Source organism: Cyprinus carpio, chromosome A14 (genome assembly GCF_018340385.1).
Source record: "Cyprinus carpio isolate SPL01 chromosome A14, ASM1834038v1, whole genome shotgun sequence".
NCBI classification, from domain to species: Eukaryota; Metazoa; Chordata; class Actinopteri; order Cypriniformes; family Cyprinidae; genus Cyprinus; species Cyprinus carpio.
This window is the reverse complement of record NC_056585.1, coordinates 20,521,613-20,546,881: the sequence shown is the minus strand read 5'-3', so window position 1 is coordinate 20,546,881 and position 25,269 is coordinate 20,521,613. Positions and strand designations below refer to the sequence as shown.

The window sequence follows — 25,269 nt, the reverse complement described above, 5'->3', positions numbered from 1 at the left end:
CACAGTAGAAATGCGCATATAATTGGAAGTAATCGCGACTCTGAGTGTCAACTGACTGACTGTAAACAAAGAAAAGTTTGCAACGTCAAATTATTGTATAGAAAATGCTTTACAATAAATAAAGAAAGATGATTACGGAAATGTCTCGCGCCTCTAATACAAAAAAAAAAACTGCTCTTGTATAGGCCTAGTGTCTCTTGAGTCGAGGTTATTTCATTCCAATTAATTAAGCATGTAGCCTATTCTCTTTCTCACTGTTACTATTGTTAGGCCTTGTCTGTTGTCCATCATTAACTGCACTGATGCATGATATAGCCGATAAAAGACCTCTATAGCACAGACGATCTCATTTATAGAAGAGCAATCAAAACAAAGAGAGGTATGCAACAGACAGGCGTGTTTGTGAGTGTGTTTCTATCTATGAAAGTCATGTTACAGCGCGCATAGATCAGAATGAGTTAACATTTACTTTGGGTACAACACAAGCGAGCTGTTTAACATGAATGCTCTCATATAATGATGATTAATGAGGCAGACAGAACAAGGGGAAATTGTTTGAATGCTACTATTAAAGTTACTGAAAATGAGTATTGCAGTTGAATGAAATGTAAAACTATTTAAGCATCTATGTTGCAACAACAAACACTTATTTTCAGGTGTACACATTCCTGATTCTCTCAGTGTAGAGCTCTTAATCTAACCAGGCCTAAATTATTCATTCCTAGCAACTTGACGGTCTGGGGTCCCAATACACATCTCAATAAACACTGTGAGTGGGGGGCCCACGGGAGCAATACAGAGCAGATCCAGAGAGGAACCCTTCAGTCGGCCTAAACACAGCCGAGAAAGATGTTCCGTCTATTCCCTAGAAGACTGCATAAAGGTAAGGAGTTTTAATGTGCATTATCAGCAGAAAACTAAAAACATGTTCTTGCATGACAAGGAAGAAGAGCCAAAAGTTTGCATTCATTTGTAACTCGCGTTTTCTATAAGCTTCCCTGCACAGTGTTGTCTTGCCGTGTTCTTAGTTATTTTATGAGCCGACACAAAATACGTTGCTTAAGGAACTTTGGTAGTAGTTGAGAAAATGTATTTAAAATGTTCAGTCAGATACTCCCTGACGGGGAATATTTCTTTGATTGTAGCTTGAATTTTTTATTCAGTGTCAACGTTAAGTATGCTTACGTAAAACTTGGTATGCATGTTGAAGCTAAGAAGCAGCCAATATTACGTTTACATTTGAAATAATGTAAAATAGGTTAATTCCTATAGGCCTATTTTTCTTTTAAAAATTACCGTAGGCCTTACTCTTAATGCCGTCGTCTTTCTGACTGTATTTAAAAATATTTATATAGTGGAACCATATAGCCTTCTATATATATCTCACTCGAAAGCCTTGTATTGTATGATGACTACTGTAATAGATATTATTATCACTTCTGATTTCCGTAATAATTAGCTTTATTATTATTATTATTATTCAAACTGTGCAATGGTCTCTTATTTGAATTTTTGTGTTACAGCCTTTACACAAAAAAGTTCAATACAATCTATAATTCAGTGGTATTTAAAATGCATATTGGGTTTGCAGTAGACAGGGTATTTAGGGAAACCATGTAACATTTTGCAGTATTTCATTTTGATTAATGACTAACAGCTGCACCAAATAACACCAAATCTAATTTTAAATGCCTTCATAAATGTCATTAACCCCTTATACTTTCTGAAATCCAGCAAGGTGTAATAACTGGACTAGTCAAACGCTCACAATTTAGCTCACAGCCGAGTGAATATATGTTAAGTTCTAGTCTACAGTCCTAAGTGTGAATGGAAGGAACAACTGAAATGTTTACCTAATATTAGCAACAATTATTTTCTTTTCGATTATTAAAGACAGGCTATTTAGAATAGTCTATTGGTGAAGCAAAGATAAAGAGAGGCGTTAAAATATCAGTAATACGTAAAATCTGTTTAGAAAAAAAAAAATACATATGATCGATGGTAGCCTATATTAGGTTGTAGTGGATAGGCTAAATTTGCTCCTGTTTTTCTAATATCCTACATGTTCTACTGACCAGACATTACTGGTCAACAAGCCAGTTCTATTATGTTCGCTGTCGTCGTAGCTGCATGAGTCTATATATCGATGAACTGGACTGCGATGTTGTTACCACCCATCTTGGCAAAAGCACCGATTGTCCAATCAGATTGAAGCCATTTAAGCTCAAGGTCGGGGTGAGATGACCTCGCACATTCTCGCGTTTACTTAGTTCTCCGAGAAAAACAACACCGACTGACCTACAACAAGTTCAGAATATAAAGGAATACGACAATTTTCATATTTCCACATTAAATAATAAAATACTTACTTCAGAGGTATCTTTTTCCACATTATCAATGATGGTAATTTCCCATTACAAATTAGCATAACATAATAACAAATGTTTGTCAGTAGAAGGGATAGAACGATATTGGACAGTTAACCATCTGACATTTAGCTATTTTGAGATGATTACTGGCACTGTACATAAACAGGTGTCCACATGGCTAATTAATGCAAAGGTTATGTATCAGTTCCAAAATTCACTGACAGCCATGAACTTTCCATTTCCTTTTTTTTTTTTCTTGTTAAAGTAAATACAGTACAAAAATGCATAAAACGTTAGCATTACAGGCCTATAACAGCATTATTTCGACTATTAGCCACCATGCTTTCTCTTGGAAACTCACCAGTCAAGTACAAAGCTACTATCTCTCTTGCGACTCCGTAGATCCTATACAGCCACTATGAGGAACCACTGACTGAGTTGGAGGTGAGCTTGAAATATTGGAGAGAATATGTGAGGATTGTGTGGAGTTGTGTATGGAAAACTTCACCTGTCTCTGCCTTTAGTTATGTAATTTTAGTAATGAAAATTCTGTCATTTGCTCACCCTAATGTTATTCCAATCATGTATGATTTTCTTTCTTCTGTGGTTCACAAAAGAACACATTTTTAAAGAAGAGAGAGAGCGAGAGAGAGAGAGAGAGAGAGAGATTTTAAAATACCTTCTTTTGTTTTCAGAATAAATGCTCTCCAACAGGTTTGGAACAACATGAGGATGCTATTTTTTTTTTTATTTATTTTTTTTTTTGGGCGAACTACTCCTTTAAGATCAGACCATTCTTTGAAAAAAGTCATGATTATATGCTTGCTATAGAGCAACTATGTGTCTATACCTGCATCTGTAGATGTGCCTCTTCTCTCGTATGTTCTTTGTGTGCATATCTCTGTTTGGAAAACATGTTGGCATATTGCTAACATGCATGTCTATACCTTTTCATCTGATGTACTTGTGTTTCGTTGGTCAAAGTGTGCGTCTACCTTTCTTAGGATGTGCCAGAGCTTGTGTGTATCCCAACCTGTCCTCCAACTAATACGCTCGTATAGGTCGTTTGTCCAAATCCCTGAAATACGACCCATCAGAGCGTATACTACAATTGCGCCCCTATCGGCAAAAGGTCGTTTTCATATTAATGTTTTGAACTCTTTTATTTGCACCGTGATTTGCGTTTCGGGTAGCTCAGTTGGTAGATTATTGCGTTATACCTTGAAATGCAATCATGCTATCATGGGTTCGATCCCCGAGAATGGACGTGCACGTAAAATGTATATGCTCAAAAAATCATAATTTAGCATGATTTCTGTGAGGGTTAGGTTTAGGGGGTGGGGTTAGGTGTGGTCATTCGAACGAATAAGCCTCCTAGTAAAATATGTACGAATTACTGTGAGATCGGTGTAAAAAGTCCACACATTGCATTTAAATAAACGTGCGTTTTGATTGGTAATGACATTATACGTCATTTCATGACGACAGACGCAACGCGATACTGTCATTATTTTTACGCCCGCTAGAGGCCGCTTAACGTTAAAACGTAAAAATAGGTCGTAATAAGGTGCTTGCACAAACGACCTATATGGTCGTTTTTTGTTGGAGGACAGGCTCGTGTATTCGGGTGCTTGTGTCTGACACGGCCCTGCCTTTGATGAGCTGAGTGTGACGCCGGGATGGCTTCTCTGGCCGCAGGCGTGTGCTAGTGGGAGCGTGTGAATGATCAGACATGGAGTAAACTTCGATGACTCAGACGCTTCCTGCTTTCTCAACTTATATTAAAAAGAAACATCTTAAATGTTTTGACTCTAAAATCGATTAGGAATTCCACACAGTGAGTACCATGAAATCACAGATGCACGGATGTGTGTGGAATTAACAAAGATAGTTTCAGTGAAGAGCCCCAACCGCAACCTTTCTCTATTGTTTTGGAATGGGAAGCGTGTAACGGAGGACTGATGATGTAATGCAATGCTTAAATAAAGCCTATAAGCTGTCCAGACTGCGAGAAGCTTTTAATTTTGGATGCAGTGAGATACAGAATATTTTCCCAAAATAACAGCTGTGATTGTGTTCCAATAATATTGTGAGGATGTAATGCATGTTGATGTGCAGCATGCACAAGTACTTGCAAATATATAGTAAAAAAAAAATAAAACTTGAAACAAATAATGCTAATCTTTAAAATATCAGGTCAGGACAAATACACAAAAATATTTAATGGAAAACACACACACACACACACACACACAAAAAAAAAAAAAAAAAAAACATAATAATATGTTAATAACCAAATACCTGTTGGCCTATTTTTCAGAAACAATTCAAAAGGAACTAGTCATGTTATAGGAAGCACACACCCTAAAACAGACCAGGGCTCCACACAGGCCCAGGATATACACTCTTCTCTATTGTTCTGTCAATTCTGCGCTTGCTTTTGAAAAGCAGCTGCATACACACAAAAGTTGACAAGACAATGTATAAGAGTTGCAACCGGTGTTAAATTGTGTGTGTGCCTGCAGTGCCTAAAGAATTAAGTGAAAGGTAAGAAGAGAATGAATGACAGCATTGTGAAGCTCGGTGTTAACAGTAACAAAAACTCCAGCTCTCTCAACCTCATCACCTTTCACAAATATGACATCATCATTCGCTTAAGCTCTAACACATCAAATGTGAATAGGTCAAGACCACAAAGCCTCAAGCAAGACAACTATATCAACACTGTTACTACACAACTTACTGACTAGTTGCTAAAATATACTCTATGTCGACTGCATGAGAAAATATTCAATAAGTCAGTTATTATAAACAAATCATGCTCGGCAGAGCTTAAAGAGGCGAGCTCAGATGCACAATGTTCTGCGACCCTGGAAGTTGTATGTTAATGCGTACGCCGCAGCCTTCATCTGATGTTTTCAATCTTTCATAAGGAGAGACAGGTTTGAACCCGCAGGCTGCTTAATAAACCAGTGAAATCAATCTGCTGCGATTCTTTTTTAAACATCCTCCTCATTACGTGCCACAGTTTGTGCTCCAAAATCCTGCTAATCTCAGTGGAAAGATGACGTGAGCTGAACGACATTAATGGATCTGTAGATGCAGAAATGGCAGAGAGTTTAGGAGTGAATTAGACTATTTTTTGTCCATCCATCAGCTCTGTCTCGATTTTGTCTCAGTTGTGGCTTGATTAGCTGCAGTATAGAGCTTTTTAACTGACTTCCCAACTTCTTAATGCAGCAGGTGCAGTGTTTCCTGATGTGTCCTGCTGTGATTTTATAACGGATTTTGCTGGGAAATCTACTTAGCCTACAAAGAAATAATACTAGCTAACAACGCCAGCCTGGTGCAATAATAAGGTGTGAATGTAATTGTGTAACTATGGCTTAGATTGTTACCCCCTCTAAAATATTATATTTGTCAATCATTATTAGCAGACGGGAAAAGAATTGTTGCCATTTGTTTATAAAATGTACTGTACTTTCTAAAACATCATCTAATGCCCTGCAATATAATACATTCAAAACTCCACCCCATCTAACTAAAACCTAAATGCCTGAAGCACAGTTTCAAACGTTTGTAATACAAGTGCTATACACGTCCAACAGGGGGCAGTACAACTAATAAAATTAAAAGTACAGACCCATAATTGAGAGTATTCACCCGTTTAATGTCCCACACACCTATCCTTATTTAAGAAACAATGATATTTTTAACAAAGTTAATTCTCATTAACATTATAATAGTTCTCTGCACCCTAACCACTCCCAGCTCCTCAGGATGAGTAAACAATTTATTCAAGCAGTCACAACTGCTTTCTGTAAGAGAGATGGTGATAATTGGCTAACGAGTTGTTTTTAAGAGCAATGGGCCAACACTGGAAAAAAAAAAAGAAAAGAAAAAAAGGATCACAGGTAGATCACCTCAAAAAAAAACCTTTTTAACAGTAATTAAACAGTAATCAAAATATGTTATTTTTTACACATTAACTGATGCAGATGAAAAGTAATATTACTATTATCAATATATTTATTTGTTTCTATTTGACTTAAAATTGTATTTAAAAACATTCATATAGCCTACTGAAATTTCACCATAGAACGGTTGTTTCAGTATGTGACCACTAGATGGTGCAACAAGTAGGAGGAAGACAAACTGTGTTGTGTGCAACAATAACAAAATAAGATCAACAGTTTTGCCTACTAAAATATAAATTATATAACATTAATTTCAAAATAATAATAATTAACTAAGTTGTTGTGATTTTCTATCATGCTATTATAATAATAAATTATATTATATTAATTGTGAATGATGTATTGTGAGAATTGTGAACCACAGAATGTCAAATTCAGCCCATTACGATGTTTTACACTTATCTCCAGTCTGCATGTTGCATCTCTAAAATAATCACACCATAATTCAATATTTCTGTCATTACTGTAGTAAATGCATCTGTTAAATGACAAGTAACCATTAATCTTTACAGAACAACTTAGATGATTAACACACAGCGTTGGCTCAGTATCAAACAAGTTCTTTTTTTAACTACCTACAAGGATCTGACATGTTTAATCCGAGGATGACAAATGAGGATTGGACATGTTTGTGAAAAGCGTTTTTAAGGGGGGAAAAAATCTCCACAGTCATTATACTATGTACTATGATTTGACTCCACAGACAGTATGAGAAAAAGAACTGAGCAATCTTTACATCTAACATATCAGCCTTAACATTATACTTTTCTGATAGAAATCACTTTCTGTTTATATTATATAAATCATTTCAAAAGATCAAATGCAAGTAGGCCTGTAATGCCACTTTCACCAGACCAGTGTTATGTGATCAATTTGTAATTCAGTTTTGCTCTAATTAGACATCATCCATAATTATACCTTCATCCTCCATGAGAGCAAAAACCAAATGACAAAAGTTAAGGTATAATTGCAGCACATTTTGAAAGATACATTGATATCACAATAGAATCTGATAACACCCACAAATACATCTGGATACCGGTTACTGACTAACTTCCTCTCTCCACTATGACTCACATTATGTCTCTTAGTCACACACTCTGACTTTTAGCATTTTTTCCTTTGGTCTATCAGCAGTGTACTTTAATTAAGTGGCATATTTAATCTTATTTAATCTAATCAAAAACGTATGTACAGGCTATAGTAAACTATGATATCCTTTGTTATAGCATTTAGTGTAAGATTAAATGTAATTTAGTTGATAATCTTATTGCTTTAGTTGGTGACACACCTTTGGATATTTTAGGCCAAGCCCATATATCCAAGAATCAATTTAGTTAATTTCTGTGGAATTTCTTCTATGCCACAGCAGAGAAATTATCTCTCCTCCAGGTGCTGGATCAAATCTTTTACCTTTTGTCTACTATGTGCCCCAGCCCATCAAAGTCCCAGCAACAACAACCGAAGGATAATTATGCATTTTGGCAAAGAAATCAAAGAACAAGCATCCATCAACATTAGATATTGTTTTGTGACATTCCATTTTTTCAGGAATTTTTTTAGAAATTAATAATACTTTTATTCAGCAAGGAATTAAAAAAAATAGATAAAATGTGACAGTTAAGACATTTGTATTTCTCTTTCTAATAAATGATGTTCTTTTGAACTTTGTTCATAAAAGAATCCTAAGGTTTTCACAAAAATATTAAGCAGAACAACTGTTTTCAACTGTGATAATAGTAAGAAATGTGACTTAATTGGACATATATATATATATATATATATATATATATATATATATATATATATATATATATATATATATATATATATATATAATGATATATTAAAATAGAAAACCGTAAAATTACTGTTTTTACTAATCACTTTATTATATTTTCCACATTTTAGAACAGTGAAGTCATCTAAACTATGAAACAGGAAGTATGGGAATTATGAAGTGTCCAAAAAATTTAACTATCTTATATTTTAGATTCTTAAAAGTATGCATTTGCATAAAAAGTGGGTACAAAGCATCCAAAGTCAAAAATACAAAAAAAGCGTGCACATCCCAAAAAACCCAAAGGCTCAGACAAAAAATATGATCAATACAAACAAAACAAAAAATTGTCCGCACACTGACACTGATGAAGACCTGATAGTTGAAACATTATACCAGTACCAATAAATTCTTTGGGAAAAGTCTAATCAGTGTGTGGACAATTTTTTTGGGTTTGTTTACAAAGCATCCAGCCATTATCTAGATTAAAGCTCCACACACTCATCAGGGGCCATGCATAAACTTACCCACCATGTTAATGTGTCTTAAGAACTAGTTTGAGCAACTAGCAGTTGCCAAGGGGTAATCAGTCTTTCTTTTCCAATACACATAAGTCAAATCTACCTTTACACAACTGAATTTAAAAAGTAATGGCCAGTCTCGAATAAAAAAATAGATGACTAACTTTTTAAGACTAGTCTTTTATGCAACCGGCCTCAGGTCCCTGAGATGCACCATTGTATGCTGGACACTTGTTGGCAGTTTCCCTTCACTGGTCCAACCAACTCATTCATGAAAAAAAAAGAACAAGAATTCAAGAATGTTGTTTTATTACGTAGACCAAATTCAGATTCACTATTTCCTATAAGCCTTTAGAATAGATCAAATGGATCTAGACCTTTATGTGTATTGTATAAACAACACATGGAATGCTCATAATTTGTGGTAAATGCTGTTTAAAATGGAGAACCAAAGATCCAAAGAGACTCCAGGGGTCCAAGAAGGCCTATGCATGAGTAAATTATATATAGCCTATATAGCCTATTAAATATTTTTAATGGTGCTACATTAGTTAGTCATAAATAAAATGTTAGATAATCCGCGTGAGAGTATGTTAGAAACCCCTGCAGATGATGGATTGGTTTTGACATGAAAAATATGTTAGACTTGTGTAAGTTGCTGATTTATTTCCGCGATTAAAGATTCCCCAGCCTGAACATAGACCGAAAGTAGTGCAAAACGCATCGTTTACGAATGTATGCCAAAGGTCACCGCTGTCTGCGATGACGACAGCTCAGGAGGAAGCATCGGTTCTGCGGCATTAGGACCTTGCGCTCCTCTTCCTCAGAAGAGAGGAGGGCGTATGCCGGTACGGGCTGAGAGTCAAATAGGCTGGCATTCGAGAACAACTCAACGAGTGTGCTGGGGTGGCAAGAGCGATGCGAGGGCAAGGCTGGAGCTGAGCCTGCGAGACACAGATAGGAAATCCGTGAAACTGCACTCATTTAATCGCCAAAGAAAGGCTAACGTTCTATAGTGAGCGTTTAAAGGACGGGAGACCATGTCGGTGCTGGCTTTGCAAGAATACGAATTCGAGAGGCAATTCAATGAAGATGAAGCCATTCGATGGATGCAGGAGAACTGGTACAGTAGCTCTGATGCATGATAAATAAGCTGGACCATGATAATCACAGCTATGATGCCAACAAAGCCGTTCATCAAACAGACTTGTAGACTAGCATATTAAATATTTGAACCATGCATTAAGCCGAATGCTTAATATCCGCCAGGGGACTCTTGAAAGTCACTGTCAGGTACCATCCAGACCACGATGCGCTGTGTGATTTCCCCCTCGAGACTCAACAATATTGTTTCAGCATTGCGTTCTATTTAATATCACAAATGATCTACATATAATGAGCGATGCTATAGTTGAAGCATCGCTGCACTCTAATCAGATTCAAAGCCTATTCAAGGTGATGCTCTGCTTGTGTCCTTCGTGACATTTGGAGCTTTCATCCTCTAGGATGCCGCACGGGTTCATATCTTACGCAAACCTTTTTTTTTTTTGATAAACACACGATTTCTTTGTACAAAACTGTAGGTGTGTTTTAAAATCGGTGTTTATCAAGTCTTAAACAGCTTGGCCAAAGAAGCGATGTCCGATTCGGGAAAGAATCGTTCTTTTAGAGTCGGATCTTTCCAATAAATCGGTTGAACGGGTTCACAAAACTGGTTTTAAAAGCTTTGCACACGAATCGGACTGAATTGATCCGAGCGGTTCTGGAGTCTACAACTAACCGATTCATTCTGCTCCGAACATGTTTGATTCGTTATGAGATACGAACCGACTTGTTTGACTAATATGGGACCAAACAAGCAGAAATGTTAGGCTACATATACAACGTGATGTTGATTTGATTTTTTGACAGTTACACACACAAAATAGCATTAAGAAACGCCCTTATTAATAAAACACAATTAAACACGTAATAAACAGGAATATATAAACACGGAAACGGTTTTATAGAAACGTTAGAGTACACCGTCCCACAAACAAAACACACACTCACACGTTTTTTTTTTTTTTTTTTTTAACGAATTGTTCAAAAGAACCGATTCGCGAAAATGAGTCAGACATCCTAATCACTAGCTCAAATCCTAGCCTAGCCCACAATCACTGTAGTAAAATGTGAACGCCATAACACAGGTAATCATATGGAATCAGACACATGCAGGCGAAGCGTTATTAGATTCGCGGCATAGGACGTCTTTGTGTATGGTCTTTATAAAATCTATCTATACATAGATGCCGGTGCATGATTCTGTAGTTAATGGTAGAAATCTGCTTGGAAACTATGGCGCTTGTTTAAAATATCTAGCACATGGTTGCGTCAACACGATTACTCGCTATGGATCAATTTTACGCTTTTACAATTCTGTATCGCGTTTGGAGACAGTGAAGTGAGGCTGGATTGGAATTCATAGCACCTAACCAATGGGATGCGGTTGTTGATGTCTGCTGACACAGATCTGACCAATCACGTTTCCGCGTCACTGTGCTGACTTCTCGGGGTTGCTTGCATCACATGCATCATCTTGTGTCTTCCTGTGTGTGGAGAAACGCCTGCTGACTTGAAAGTGAAAGTACTGTGTCTTTGAGCTTTATAATTCTTGTTGTGTTGATCAATTCAGCCTGTTTCTGATTACTGAAAAACGCAACGCAAAGAAAACGATCTCGTCATGTGCTGTTCGACTGGTTATAACACTGAAATGCAGATTTAAAGGCATAGTAAACCTAAACACTACAATTCTTTATTAGTCATTATTTACACTCAAAACATTTTTACACACTTTCCAATGCTTATTTTCTTCCATGGAACACCAAAAATGATTTTAAGTAAACTGACAAACTCAGTCACCATTCACTTTCATTGTATGGAAAAAGATGCAGCGATAACGTCAGCCTGGTAATTCACATTGCCTCCTTTGCATTCAAGGCTAATGCATAGACACAGAGACTAAACATCTGCTTGAAAAGCATTTTTCAGAACCCCTCCCCTGTTCTGATTTACAAAGCAACTGCGAGGCGCATGTATCTGCTTTAATAATCCAACACTCTGCTCTGTGATGAATGACTGCAACACCACAGGATCCTTTCATACGTCTTCCTGGTGATCAGGGAAACAGAAGCCATTTTTCAATATGCGTTTTTGTATGTACTTGTGTTCTTGTGGACTAATCAGTGTTCCAATTCAAAGTTCACATCTAACCAAGTTCAGTTCAAATCCCTGGATGTGTTCTTGCTCCTCCCTTTTTATCGTGGATGCATCAAGAGGTGACTTGTGTGAACTTGAGGCAGCCAGGTATCCCAGAATGCATTTCGCACCAACCAGCGAGCGTTAATGGCGGAGAAGAAAACCCGCATAATTTTCAAAATATTACTGTTATTATGTCATCAAAAATAACATCAATTTTAAAATTCAATAAATTACCTCACAAAAATCGAACTTGCAAAGTCCGAACTTACGATGTGAGAGCTCCAGGCGATCACCGGGTGCTCAGTGCTCATGTACCCCGACGAGAGCAGCCTTACCTCGGCTAATCATTCTGACATTTGCCGCTGGCTCTTTCTGTAGTGGTTAAACATGAGATTTAATTTGTTTTAGGTATATGTATGTGCACACAGTTTAGTTTCATAACTTTATATATTTATCTACTGTCATACAGCATTGACTTTTGACTGTAGCATATATTTTACTGAATTGTTTTGTCTTTATTTCCTATTATATAAGCATCTTATATTTTATACTTATACGTTTAATGGCTGTTATTGTTCATTAAAACTGATAATTAACAAAGAGAGGCAGCGTTGTGTTTTATGTCAGATTTCATCTTATTTATACATACAGTGAAGATAATCATAGTATATATGCACATATTACCTAAACCATTTATTAATGTTATATATATATATATATATATATATATATATTATATATATATATATATATATATATATATATATATATATATATATAATGTGGTTGTGTTCTACATTTCGGTTTGTTAGAAGTATACATACAGTGATTGAAGGTTATCAAAGTATGTCCGCGTTGCCTTCACCACATTTTTGTGGCATTTTTGTTTTATTGTAATACAGTGAGAATAACCGAAGTAGCCAAGGCGAGCTGAGGGACGTTATCAAGTACGCTGCTGTTCCATTGCAGGATTACCAGACTTGTGTCCTCCCATCCGTCGAATTTGCAAAGTCCGAACTTTGCATACTTGGTATTCAGAAACAGCCAGAATGTCAGCTTTGATGAACAATTCCTGAATTATTTATGCTAGGCAAACACAGGTGCTTCAACACAGACCATAGATTTTCCTAAACGTCTGTGAAGGAAAGATCTTTTAAATGAATAAATAAGAGTAATATATAATAGTATATGAGTATATTGAGTATATGAATAGATGGCTGCAATACAGATTTAGGTATAATCACCTGAACATTCAAAGCGCCCTGCTGTGTTCTCACAGGTAATGTAAGCATTTAAAATCCGACAGATATAGAAGTCCTTAATAGGATACAGAGAACTTCCTTTAAAGGAATTGGCCTCGTGAAAATATGTAGCAATTTTTTTTCCGTGTTTCAAATTTCAAAATTCTCACCCTAAAAGGTACTTCTGCATTTCACTTGCTGTGCTGGTGCTCATATATTCAGCGTATGTAGCAATAAACGTGAACATGAGGTTTACAGGTCATGCACGTGTTATGTAAAACATGACTTTACTAAAATTAGTTCATTAATATTTGACAGTGCTGAGTCATACCTGCTACACGGACGGCCATATTGGCATCCGTTTTTGCCATTTTAAATAACTAAATAAATACATTCTTAAGAAATATGCATTTTTCATTTATATTATAAAAATAAAATTTTATTATAAATAAAAAGTTATTATGAATAGGTTTAAACTGCTAAAAAGAATACATAACTGAAAAGTACATACGTTTTTGTTGTTTTATTTGTTTTTGTTTTTTGTTTAGTAATATTTGTTTTTTGATTTGCAGAACATCACAAGGAAGATCAATAAGATAGAGCTGCCTTAGCTTATGTAGTGTGCCATGTTTTGTGTTGGTCTGGCTTGACCAGAGAGAATTAACCTCAGGTTGTGAAGATAGCCACAGGTCATCTCTAATCTGGGTGTATTTTTATCCTCTATCCTCACTATGCTGCACTGCCCAAAAGTTTATTTAATGAGCTCTCATTTGTAAGAGTCTGTCTCTCAAAATAAAGGCACAGGCAGACAAAAAAAATAAAGAAAGAAATAAAAAAATAATTGGATAAATAAAAGTGGACTGATTCATGCACAGACTGCCAGGCCTACATAATAGAGATACATAGTTTCCTGGCACCTCAAACCATTGTCCCTGCTATAAATGTTATTTAATATAATCTTATTTATGCTGACAGTCACTTTACTACACCACGGCACTGACCTTGAGAGATTATGTTTATAAATAAGATTTGCTTTTCCTGCAACCTTCAACTGACACATCTAAAAGGTCTTTGACAAAACGTAAAGCCTTTGCCACCCACCACAACAATGACAAAAAATGCATTTCAAAATTTGATCTCTGAAAGAGCAGTCACCTTGTTTCTATTTTCAATGCAAGTACCCCTGAAGAAGAGATTGCATTTGATGTTTGGAGAGAAAACAAATACCTCTGGCTAAAGCCCTTTCCACCATGTCACAAATTATAACATCAAACACTGGTTGTTTAGTCTTAGCCATGTTATCGCACTCAGCCAGAAACTGCTTAGCTAGGAAAAGAATAATTTAAAAATACATTATATATTTTTTTTAGCTTAAATTAGTAATGTAGACCAAATTTTTAAATAACTGCTTTAAATTTACTCATTTTCAGGCCATCCAATATGTAGATGAGTTTTTCGAACAGATTGAAGTGAAGTGAAGTGAAGTGAAGTGACATACAGTCAAGTATGGTGACCCATACTCAGAATTCGTGCTCTGCATTTAACCCATCTAAACTGCACACACACAGCAGTGAACACACACACACCGTGAACACACACCCGGAGCAGTGGGCAGCCATTTATGCTGCGGCGCCCGGGGAGCAGTTGGGGGTTCGGTGCCTTGATCAAGGGCACCTCAGTCGTGGTATTGCCAGCCCGAGACTCGAACCCACAACCTTAGGGCTAGGAGTCAAACTCTCTAACCACTACGCCACGACTTCCCCTTTTTTTAATTTTTTTTTATTTTGCATCACTTGCTCGCCATTGGATCTTCTGCAGTGAATGGGTGCCATCAGAATGAGAGTCCAAACAGTTGATAAAAATGTTGTAATAATCCACAAGTAATCCACATGACACCAGTCCATCAATTAACATCTTGTGAAATGAAAAGCTGCATGTAATAAACAAATCCATCTTAAATGTGTTTTAACTTTAAACTGTCCCTTCTGGCTAAAAGTCCAATCCATAAAAACTTCCAAATAATGCTTCCTCTATTGAAAAAGTGATGTAATGTTAAATTGCTTCAAATCTGTTCCGATGAAGAAACCAACTCATTTACATATTGGATGGCCCAAAGATGAGTAAATTTTAATTTATGGGTGAACTACTCCTTTAACATGGAATCAAAAAAATAAAAAAATAAATCCTTATATCGAGGTTTTGTTCTGACACAAACTCTTTTCTGTGCTTGTGCAGTGAATTCTACCATCCTGCACTTTTCCAACATTGTGCTGCGTTTGGTTAAAAATCTCTGAATCTAGCAGAATAGATTCTGCTATCGTCATTAGTCTAAAACTGCTATTAGGCTGCAAATTCCGTTTATTTAGTGGCTCTAAATGACTTGGGAAGCAGTTCTAGCTTAAACAGCTTGGGCCAGATGTGAGCCCTTGCAGGTAGATTCATCATCAGTCTTTGTCCACTACATGTCAGATGCTCTCAGCTGGAAAGATGAAAGCATAGACAAAAACACAGATGAAGAAGTCAAGGAATTGATGTTCTTGCAATACATAGACCTACTTACTGGAAGTTGATGACACAGGACCTGAATATGTTAGGTTTATATCAAATATTTGTTTAGGATATTTCTGTCCTATACTGCCTTTTTCTGGATCATTTTCATTGCAATATACGAAAGCGCTGCTAGCTCTGCTTTACTGACATAGTTACAAAGCCTGATGTTCCCTCTGACTGAAAAAAAAAAAAACTTTAAATGAAGAGAAAACTGAATACCAAATAAATAAACGAATTAATGTAAAAAAAAAAAAAAATGTATAAAAAAATTAAATCCCAACGTCTAGCTGCATCTAACATTTGGTTCTGGCACAATACATAATGACATACAAACACAGAGGTTAGATTATATTAGAAGCATCTTGCTGCCAGCTGTTTTCTCAAGAACAAGCTTCCTGCTAGCTGGCACTGTGAAGTCTGTTAGTGTGAGCAATCACACCCAGTGCATTTAACTGATTAGAAACAAGAGTTCGGTCATCCATTAAACACTGATAAATTGGTCCAATAAAATATGTGCATACTGCTGCAGCCTCCCTTTGTACACAAAGAACAATGCAATGACAGTTCAAGGTTGGAGGGGGGCTGTATGCATAGAATGAGCCCACCATTCTGAGCAGAGTGAGGTCAGTGTCTCTAACATCCAGTGGACAGAAAAATAAAAAATGATGCTCAGCATGCTCTCACAACTTACACCCTTCCCTTCCTCACACAAAGCCTATAGAGGTTATGTGTAACAAAAAAATTAATAAATAAAATAACACAAACAGAAATATAATTATAAATAGACACTTAGCACTACTACTACTGCATTACATTTTGATTTAATTCTATGTATAATTTGAATTCTTTTGAACAGAGGAATTGTCTGAGGCTTTACCCATATGCAAATGGGGTAATTAAAACCCTGAAGAACCTCTGGGGTTCCTTGTTCACCGATTTGACTAGTTCTTGGAAGGAGAACAAAGTTACACACATCTTGCTGGAAATGATACTGGCAGGGAGAGACATGCCCCAGTTTTGGCTCACAATGCCAGCTGGATGCTGCACTGGCAAAGCTCCCATCTGACTGACTTCTGCCATTAACCGAAAAAAAAAAAAGATGCTGTCGTTATTAATTAAAGTTTTTGTTTTAATAAGGATGAGAAACACTGCTAATTTTATTTAAAGGCCTGCTTTTTGGCCAAACTCTGACAGCATTCATTGGGTATTATTACAGATAGACTCTTTGATAATATTTACTTGATTCTGGTGTTAAAATATCAAGTACCTAAAAACAATTGTTTTATTGTTTGTGATTTTGCTTTTGTTTGTTAATTTATTACTACATGCCATTGTTTTAGTTTAATTTGTGAACATGTTATAAAAATCTCTCTCTTGTTGGTATTGGCTACTGAAATTTTGATATTGTGATGTTTTAACATTTTATGTTAGGTTGTAAATATTAGTACCCTTGAGCATAATTTTGTCATAATCTGTTTAACAGACATACTTTATACAGAGATTTCCTAATGGTTTCAGAGAAAACCAGAATGTTTTCTTTCAATTCCAATTACCCCAAAATTATTTAAAAAAAGACACGGATGAAGACTTAAGGAAACAAATTTATTGCAAATCAGATTTAGGTGGGATCAGAATACCCTCAAAATTGAATTAGACTGCATGGTGGATATTTCAAGCTACCAGATAAATGCAGTATAGCAAGCACTGCCAGATATTATGAGATCCTAAAAGCATCACAAGCTGTCAAAATAAGCCCAATAAGCTGTTTGTGATGAAAAGCTCCAACAACAGTTTATTTCATTTTGGCAACAGATAAGTGATGAATATATGATTTAAGGAACAATTGCATATTTATGTAACGTTTGACGCATTTGGACAAAGTTGCTAAGCCAAGTGGATTACATTCTGAGGTGTGTGTAGCTAAAAACCTTAACACATCCTACAGGTATTTGTTTTTACAGTGTACACACTATAAACCAGTATGCAAATTTTTAAGACCGGAATTGCGAGCTGGAATAAGCTCTGGCTTTGCTGCTGCTTTTTTAACAGCTACATAACTGCAGTATAATATAGTCAGAATAGTCACAGGACCAGTTTGCAGGCGGTTGTTTCACCGTATGCAAAGTCTGCAAATTTGTCTATGTAATATGGAGGATGTGTGTTTCCATATAAAACATGGCATAATTCAGGAAAAAAGAAAATGCCTTCCTGATTTTTCCTGATGAATTTCTATTTTCTATTTAAAATAAATGTTGCTGTTTTGAACTTTCTATTCATTAAAGAATCAGGGTTTCCACAAAAATTTGAATATTAAAGGGTTAGTTCACCCAAAAAAGAAAATTAGGCTGAGTTTTACTCACCCCCGAAGCATCCTAGGTGTATATGACTTTCTTCTTTCGGAGTTCTATTAAAAATTTTCTTTGATCTTTCAAGCTATCGTAGCAGTCAGCGGGTGTTGCATTGCTTCAGTCCAAAAGAAGTGAAATAAAAAGCACCCTTCCATAAAAAAAAAGTTTGAACAAAGGCCTCCTGTAGTGAATCAATGTGTTTTTGTAAGAAAATTATCCATATTCAAAATGTAATAATCACTTGAATCTAGCTTGCGCTCACTGTTTAATTACGTATTAGGTCAGCTTTGTGCATGCGCCGCTCAGAAGTGACGCACACGGAAACACAGCGGAGAGATCAAAATAAAACAACGGTCACTAATTAGAAGAACAAAACAAGGATTTGTAAAGAAGAATGTCGGAGGATTTCGATATAAGGCAAGAGGAGACTGGTTTTCCTTTGCTAAAGTAAGGAAACTTTGCTTCTTTGGATCCTCTAAATAAACGTTTGTTTTCACGAAACTCACCAGCGCATGCAAAACGCTGACCTCATACGTCATGCTCCCGGAGCTGCTTCTGTGTACAACTGTTGGCGCAAGCTAGATTAAAGTTATTATTACGTTTTGAATATGGATATTTTTCTTACAAAAATGCATCAAGACGCTACAGGAGGCCTTTGTTCACCCCCCAGAGCCATGTTGGACACTTTTTTTTATGGAAGGGCGCTTTTTATTTCACGTCTTTTGGACTGAAGCAATGCAACACCCGCTGACTGCAATGATAGAGCTTGAAAGATCAAAGACAATTTTTAATATAACTATAACTGGATTCGTCTGAAAGAAGAAAGTCATAAACAACTAGGATGCCTCGGGGGTGAGTAAAACGCAGCTTAATTTTTATTTTTGGGTGAACTAACCCTTTAATGTCAAAAACAGTTGCTTAATAAGAAATGTTTTTTGAGCAGCAGATCAGCATATTACAGAATGATTTCTGAAGCAGGATGTGACACTGAAGACTGAAGTAAAGCCTAAAATATTTTTAAATACTAAAAAAATGTTTCACAGTATTACTGTTTTTTTTTTTTTTTTTTTTTTACTGTATTTATGATCTAATGCATCCTCAGTAAGCATAAAAGACATTAAGAAATAACAAAATGGGTACATGCATATGAATATATAGTTTGGATAAAAGCATATGACAGCTTACAGCATATAGGTTTCATAGTTGGTTCTGATATTTTTAAAATAAATAAAATATTAAAAATACTAATGTATTCTGACCTGCATGGAATAGTTTTCATTACAGCAAGAAATCTGCCCCAAATTTAAACCTTAATCGTGTATGTAAAAAAGAAATTGTAAATTCATCAAAATGACTAAAAATATGTTGTGAGCAGATGGTCACGCTGACGGTTGAAGTGAAGTTTTCTTTGCTTTCCTCATTTTTTGCCATTTCATTCATTACAGGAAGAAGTCCTTCCTCTTCTCTGCACTCTACGCTGCCTGCATACTTGGTGGGCGGCATGTAATGAAACAAAGGGAGAAGTTTGAATTGAGGAAACCTTTAGTACTATGGTCTTTAACACTTGCAGCCTTCAGGTAAATATGTCTATAGCTAAATGGGTCATAGGTCTTGCATGCAATTGTTTAAGGGTGTATCTTAATGGTAAAACATATTTGCTTACTTAACACATTGCAGTGTTGAGTGATGGAAATATAAACGTAACGTAAATAAATAGTATGTAAAGTAACCCACGTAGGTCATTATTAAAAGAGATATTTCTAAAGCTTTCATGGACCATTCAATCAGACATCATAATGCAATGGCAGTGCAAAATAAAAGCAGTTTGCTTACAGATTATTGTTTAAAATAGTTTAAGACACTTCACATTTCTTTGATGTGCACTTTGTGTTTAAAGTGATGCCTTTGCACATAACACACTGTAATGAATGTTGTGCATTTAAATTGTTTCATGTTTTAGCAGATTAATGGTGTGCATTATAGCCAGAAAAACAAGCCACTTCCTCGTTCCAAGTTACTTCATAAAGACCTGCATATATGGTACATAAGAGGCCTGCATATATAATTTCATACTGAGCTTGCACCTTAACATGTCATCTAACTTTTAAAAAGATATAACATATTCCACTCTTCTATGTATGGAGATCAGCACTATATCACACTTCCAGGTTTATCACATTAAGTTTTTATACGAAACCTAAAACTGGAACCTGAGTGCTGCCCAGCCACACAATGTAAAGTGTCAATAAATAAGCACACCCAATAAAAATAAAGTCAAGTCACCTTTATTTGTATAGCGCTTTATACAATACTGGTTGTGTCGAAGCAGCTTTACAGCTGAACAAAATAAAGCATAGTTATCCTTATTAGTAATGCTATGAGTCCTAACAGATAAATAAAGTATATACCATTTTAAAAAGTCTGTTGTATCTGATTTAAAATGTCTCTTTTGTTTTGTTGCACCTCCTTCTTCAGTATATTTGGTGCCATCAGAACTGGAGGCTACATGATGAACATCTTGATGACCAAAGGCCTAAAGCAGTCAGTGTGCGATCAGAGTTTCTACAACGGACCAGTCAGCAAGTTCTGGGCCTATGCTTTTGTCCTCAGCAAGGCACCTGAACTAGGTGAGATTATGTGTAGGGTTGATTTAAGCCATTTTATATATTTGTTTGTAAGTAGGAATGCACAATATATTGGTGTCATACCTGTCAATATCTGTTATAACAAAATTCTCTAATTTGTCAGTTTCGAATATTTAATTTTGCAAGAGTTTATCATTAATAACACATTTAATAACACATCTACATGTAGTCTTTACAAAATCTCAAAATGAATATACATTTTTCATGCTGTACATAACATTGATGTCTAATATCAGTACATGCTTTTTTTAAAAAAAAGGAATAAATCTAGATACCATAAACTGAGTATCATCAACCACAAAACATGAAACTGCTATCACGGCACAGGCACAGTGTTATATACATAATATATAGAGTTTTCATTCATTTCATTCTTTCTTTACTCAAATCAAGCATACTTAAAGTTGAGTACTCCTAATCATACACTCATAATATACATAGATACAAATTCACACTTAGTACTTGTAGAAAAGATCAGGATCTCTTTTAATGAATATTAAGACCATTTTTCAGAAATGCTTTATCTGCATAAAGCAACACTGGACTAAAAATAGTTTTTTTTTTTTCTTTCAGTTGTAATTTTCTATTCTCACACTGTGGGACCCAAAACATCAGTTTATGTAAATATATGACAGCCGCAAAGTATAAACAGTTGTAACCACATTACCAGAGGTCCCAAATCCTCAATTCTATTTAAAACAACTATAATCCTTTAACATGGAAAAAACAAGCATCAATGCTTTCAGTTAAATACGTTCTGCTTCTTCTGTGTAGCTTGCTCCAGTGACAAAGCAATACTGAGGGGCCTAGTATTCATCTACATAAATATAATTGGTTGTGAAAGCGTAACAGAATTTGTTAGCGGGAACCTTGCAGCATAACCCCAAGTCTTGAAATCTAGGATAGTGGTTCTATTTTCCACCTACATGGGCCTATTGTGTTTGCCATGTCCTGGTGGGTAGTGGGCTACTAGGTCCACTGTAGAAAAAAGACAGCACTGAGACAATGTGAGGACTATTAATATCCCTCCTAGGTACAGGCCAAGCATAATGAGTCATGATGGCCTGTCACTGATGTACAGCAGGAGAGTATTGTATTTTTTATTAAATAAATATATTTAGTAATGTATTTTCTTATTTATTTATTAATTTTTTAATGGGAGGTCTCATGTTCAACATGGATAAGGTTTCAAAAAACGAGTTGGACGTATGGCATTACACAGTATTTCTGTGCCAAATACACTCCTATAACTTATACAGGATTCATTCAAGTTTCATAAAGGTTTTTTTTTTTTTTTTTTTTTTTTTGAGTATAGCCCTGTATGACACCATAAAAGGCAGAACTCATGACACCATAAAGGGCAGAATTCCATGTATGGGCACTTCTCCCGGAAGAGCACGCACACATCAACCAGAGCGAGAGCAAGAACATGCCCATCAACATCCTTCATTGGGGTTTTTGGTTGGTTGGTTGTGAGGGAAAGATAACCTTGTTTAGCTTCCCAAAGAACCTAGAGCAAAGGCAACAGAGGAAGCAGTTTCTTGGCAGAAACTGTGTGTGTTATGTCCCCTTTAAATGTATATAGTCCTGTCTCATTAGCTATGTTTCCATCAAAAGTTGCAAATTAAACTTAAGCACTGTTTCAATTCCATGTGTTCAAGAGAACAAAATTTTCACTTCGAAAAAAAGAAACCTGATTTCCCGATGAAATAAATGCTGTCATGTTATCCTGCATTCTGAGCGGATGCCTGATGTTTGGGAACACAATGTCTGATAAAGTTCTGGAACTGTGACTCCAAAGTTATCCAATCACATGATCTGTTGCACAAAGCCACACAAGTTTTTTTGTTGCACATCCACAAATTTATTCAGTAAATGTGTTTCCATCATAGTTTATGCACATTTTCTCCCTTTACAAATAAATGAATACAAATAAAATATCTGCCTCAGTGGAGTGCATTCATGTTTTATGCGCATTGTAAGATTTGATGCTCATGTTGCTATTTCCATCCAGCATTTTTTTATGCCTTAACCTACGCAACATCATTAGTTGGACTAGTGGGGCTTTACTTACAGTTTACTTACAACTTTAATGACTTAATTTGTAGCTTAAAAGCTTTGACTGACACTGTTTGACCTTGTTACATTTAGCCAAATAAAACTTGTTTTGTCTGCTGAATGCACTGGTAAACCATGCCCTGATTAGATATTCAAATATTCAAGGTCTAGAACATACAAGTTTAACTTCAAACATTAACCTTTACTCACTGTATCAATAACATAATACTATCACCATTTTCAAAACCCAAAGAAATGGTTTACAAAAAAACAGATAGCATATCTGAGACAGCCACTAGTTGCACAGAGACCAGGGTTTTTCACTAAACAATTGTAAAATCTTTTACTCTTTCCATTCTCTATTTCTGTATCTCTCTCATAATCAGTCTCTTGCACTTATACTTTCAGGAGACACACTATTCATCGTGTTACGCAAGCAAAAGCTGATTTTCCTGCACTGGTATCATCACATCACAGTTTTGCTCTATTCCTGGTACTCCTACAAGGACATGGTGGCTGGCGGGGGCTGGTTCATGACCATGAACTATCTGGTGCACGCCGTCATGTATTCTTACTACGCTCTTCGGGCCGCCGGCTTCAAAATCTCTCGCAAGTTCGCCATGTTCATCACCTTGACGCAGATCACTCAGATGGTGATGGGCTGCGTGGTCAACTACCTGGTGTATTCGTGGATGCAGCAAGGCCAAGAGTGCCCGTCCCACGTGCAGAACATTGTGTGGTCTTCTCTCATGTACCTCAGCTACTTTGTGCTCTTCTGCCAGTTCTTCTTCGAGGCCTACATCACCAAGACCAAATCCAACGCAGCCAAGAAAAGCCAATAAATCAAGAAAATTATTTTTTAAAATTAAATAAGGAGAGGTGGGGAAAAAAATAAATGGACCAATGATTGGTAGTGGATGGAGGAGTCTTTACAGTTAGGGCTTATGAACTTGCAGAAGAAAGAAGCAAAGACCATGAGGGGCTACTATCAAAGCTTGTGCATACTGTACTACTAACGTATGGAGATAAACCTCTCCTCCACTAGGGAAGCTCTTTTGAGCTGAACTGAGAAATCATTATGATTATATCAGTAAAAAAAAAAAAAAAAAAAAAAAAAGTGTCTTTATGTAATGTTTATGTGCCCAATACAATTCTCTGTATTTAAAAGAAAAAACTTGTATAGATTAAAAAAGGGATGCAAAATCAATTAAAACATTTTGGGAAAAAAAAGGAAGTTATATGGATAGAATTAATATTTGTGTGGTTATGTCTAAACATTAAATGTTACTGTTGCATTTTTATTTTTATTGATTAGATAGCTTGTGTACGGCAGTTTTGTACGAAAGCCATGTTAATGGAAGACTGCTAAATGTTGAGCTAAAATGCCACAGTGTTTTCTGTGTTCTGTGTTGCAGCACCAAAATTCTCTCAGGTCTTAGAGTTTTCCATTAGATGTTCATATCATTTTAGAAAAAAGAAAACACAACAAAAAGGGAAAAATTGTCAAGGTAGTCAAAATAGGCCTAAACTTTTAATGCCATTGGATTACACACAAGCAACCACACAAGTATATATATATATATATATATATATATATATATATATATATATATATATATATATATATATATATATATATATAACAATGAATGGGGAAGGGGAAAAAAAGACCAGTGAAGGCCATTTGTGAGGACATTGGGGCCAAATGATCATCAGAACATACTTGTGGAGTATGAATCATCAGATCTCTCTGAATCTGCATTTGCTCTGACCTCTGAAAGGCCTTGTCTTCTTCTCATGGCTTAAGGTTATCATTATCACCATCTATTCCAAAGGCAGATGGCATAGAGGGTCTAGCCAAACAAGCCTGTCTAAAGGACCATGAAGTCAAGCATACTTAAACAAAGTGTCTATATCACTGTAACAAATCTGAATAATCTCTGTCACTGAATGGTGTCCATTGTGCTCTTGTGCATTTGCACTGTATACATGTAAAGCATCTATAGACGATTTTAACAAAGAGCCAAGAGTGCTGAAATAATCATGTGTCTGTGTTTTTTCATTTATTCGATTCCTCCTTGTTTACCCTTGATAGGACTGTGTGAGAGATTCTTTCTGGCACATATTTTGCTCTCGACTCTGCAGGAGGGACATCTGAACTGTCACTCTTGCTGTGAACAGGCTCAGCAACATGCCAGATGGGAGCACTACTGCCTCAGCGACAGTGACATAAGACATAAGTTCAGACTGCCCTGGATTCTAAAGCCATACTAAGCAGCATGTTATGCATGTCTACTGGGGTGGGGCGGTTAATGTGCGTGAAAGAGTGACAGAAATTATGCCAACAGGCATTTTAAACCTTATGGCAACAGACAGTCTGTTGAAAGCACTATGAAATTGCACTGATCAGAGGTCACTGGCAGTTGAAATTTGGCATATACATGCGTCACAAAATACCATATTTGACTGGAAATCTTTGGACAACGTAACTACTGGAGATAAAGTGCAATGCAATACTGCTTGTTATCACTGGATAATAT

General features: G+C 36.1%; 1 protein-coding gene across 5 annotated transcripts; it reads left to right on the top strand.

Moving 5' to 3' along the window:
- The first annotated feature begins 734 nt into the window (after positions 1–734).
- LOC109057385 (elongation of very long chain fatty acids protein 6) lies at positions 735–24,770 on the top strand. 5 transcript variants are annotated; one of them, XM_042770189.1, is made up of 5 exons: positions 735–883; positions 19,472–19,603; positions 19,987–20,066; positions 20,502–20,653; positions 23,138–24,770. In XM_042770189.1, exons 2-5 carry the CDS (start codon positions 19,577–19,579, stop codon positions 23,569–23,571), a joined length of 693 nt encoding a protein of 230 aa, XP_042626123.1. In that variant the 5' UTR covers positions 735–883; positions 19,472–19,576; the 3' UTR covers positions 23,572–24,770. The 5 variants fall into 5 exon arrangements, with proteins under 5 accessions (XP_042626123.1, XP_042626125.1, XP_042626124.1 ...); XM_042770190.1 differs by lacking the exon at positions 735–883 and adding an exon at positions 9,359–9,770 and having other exon boundaries at positions 19,990–20,066; XM_042770188.1 differs by lacking the exon at positions 735–883 and adding an exon at positions 9,359–9,770.
- Positions 24,771–25,269: the final 499 nt, after the last annotated feature.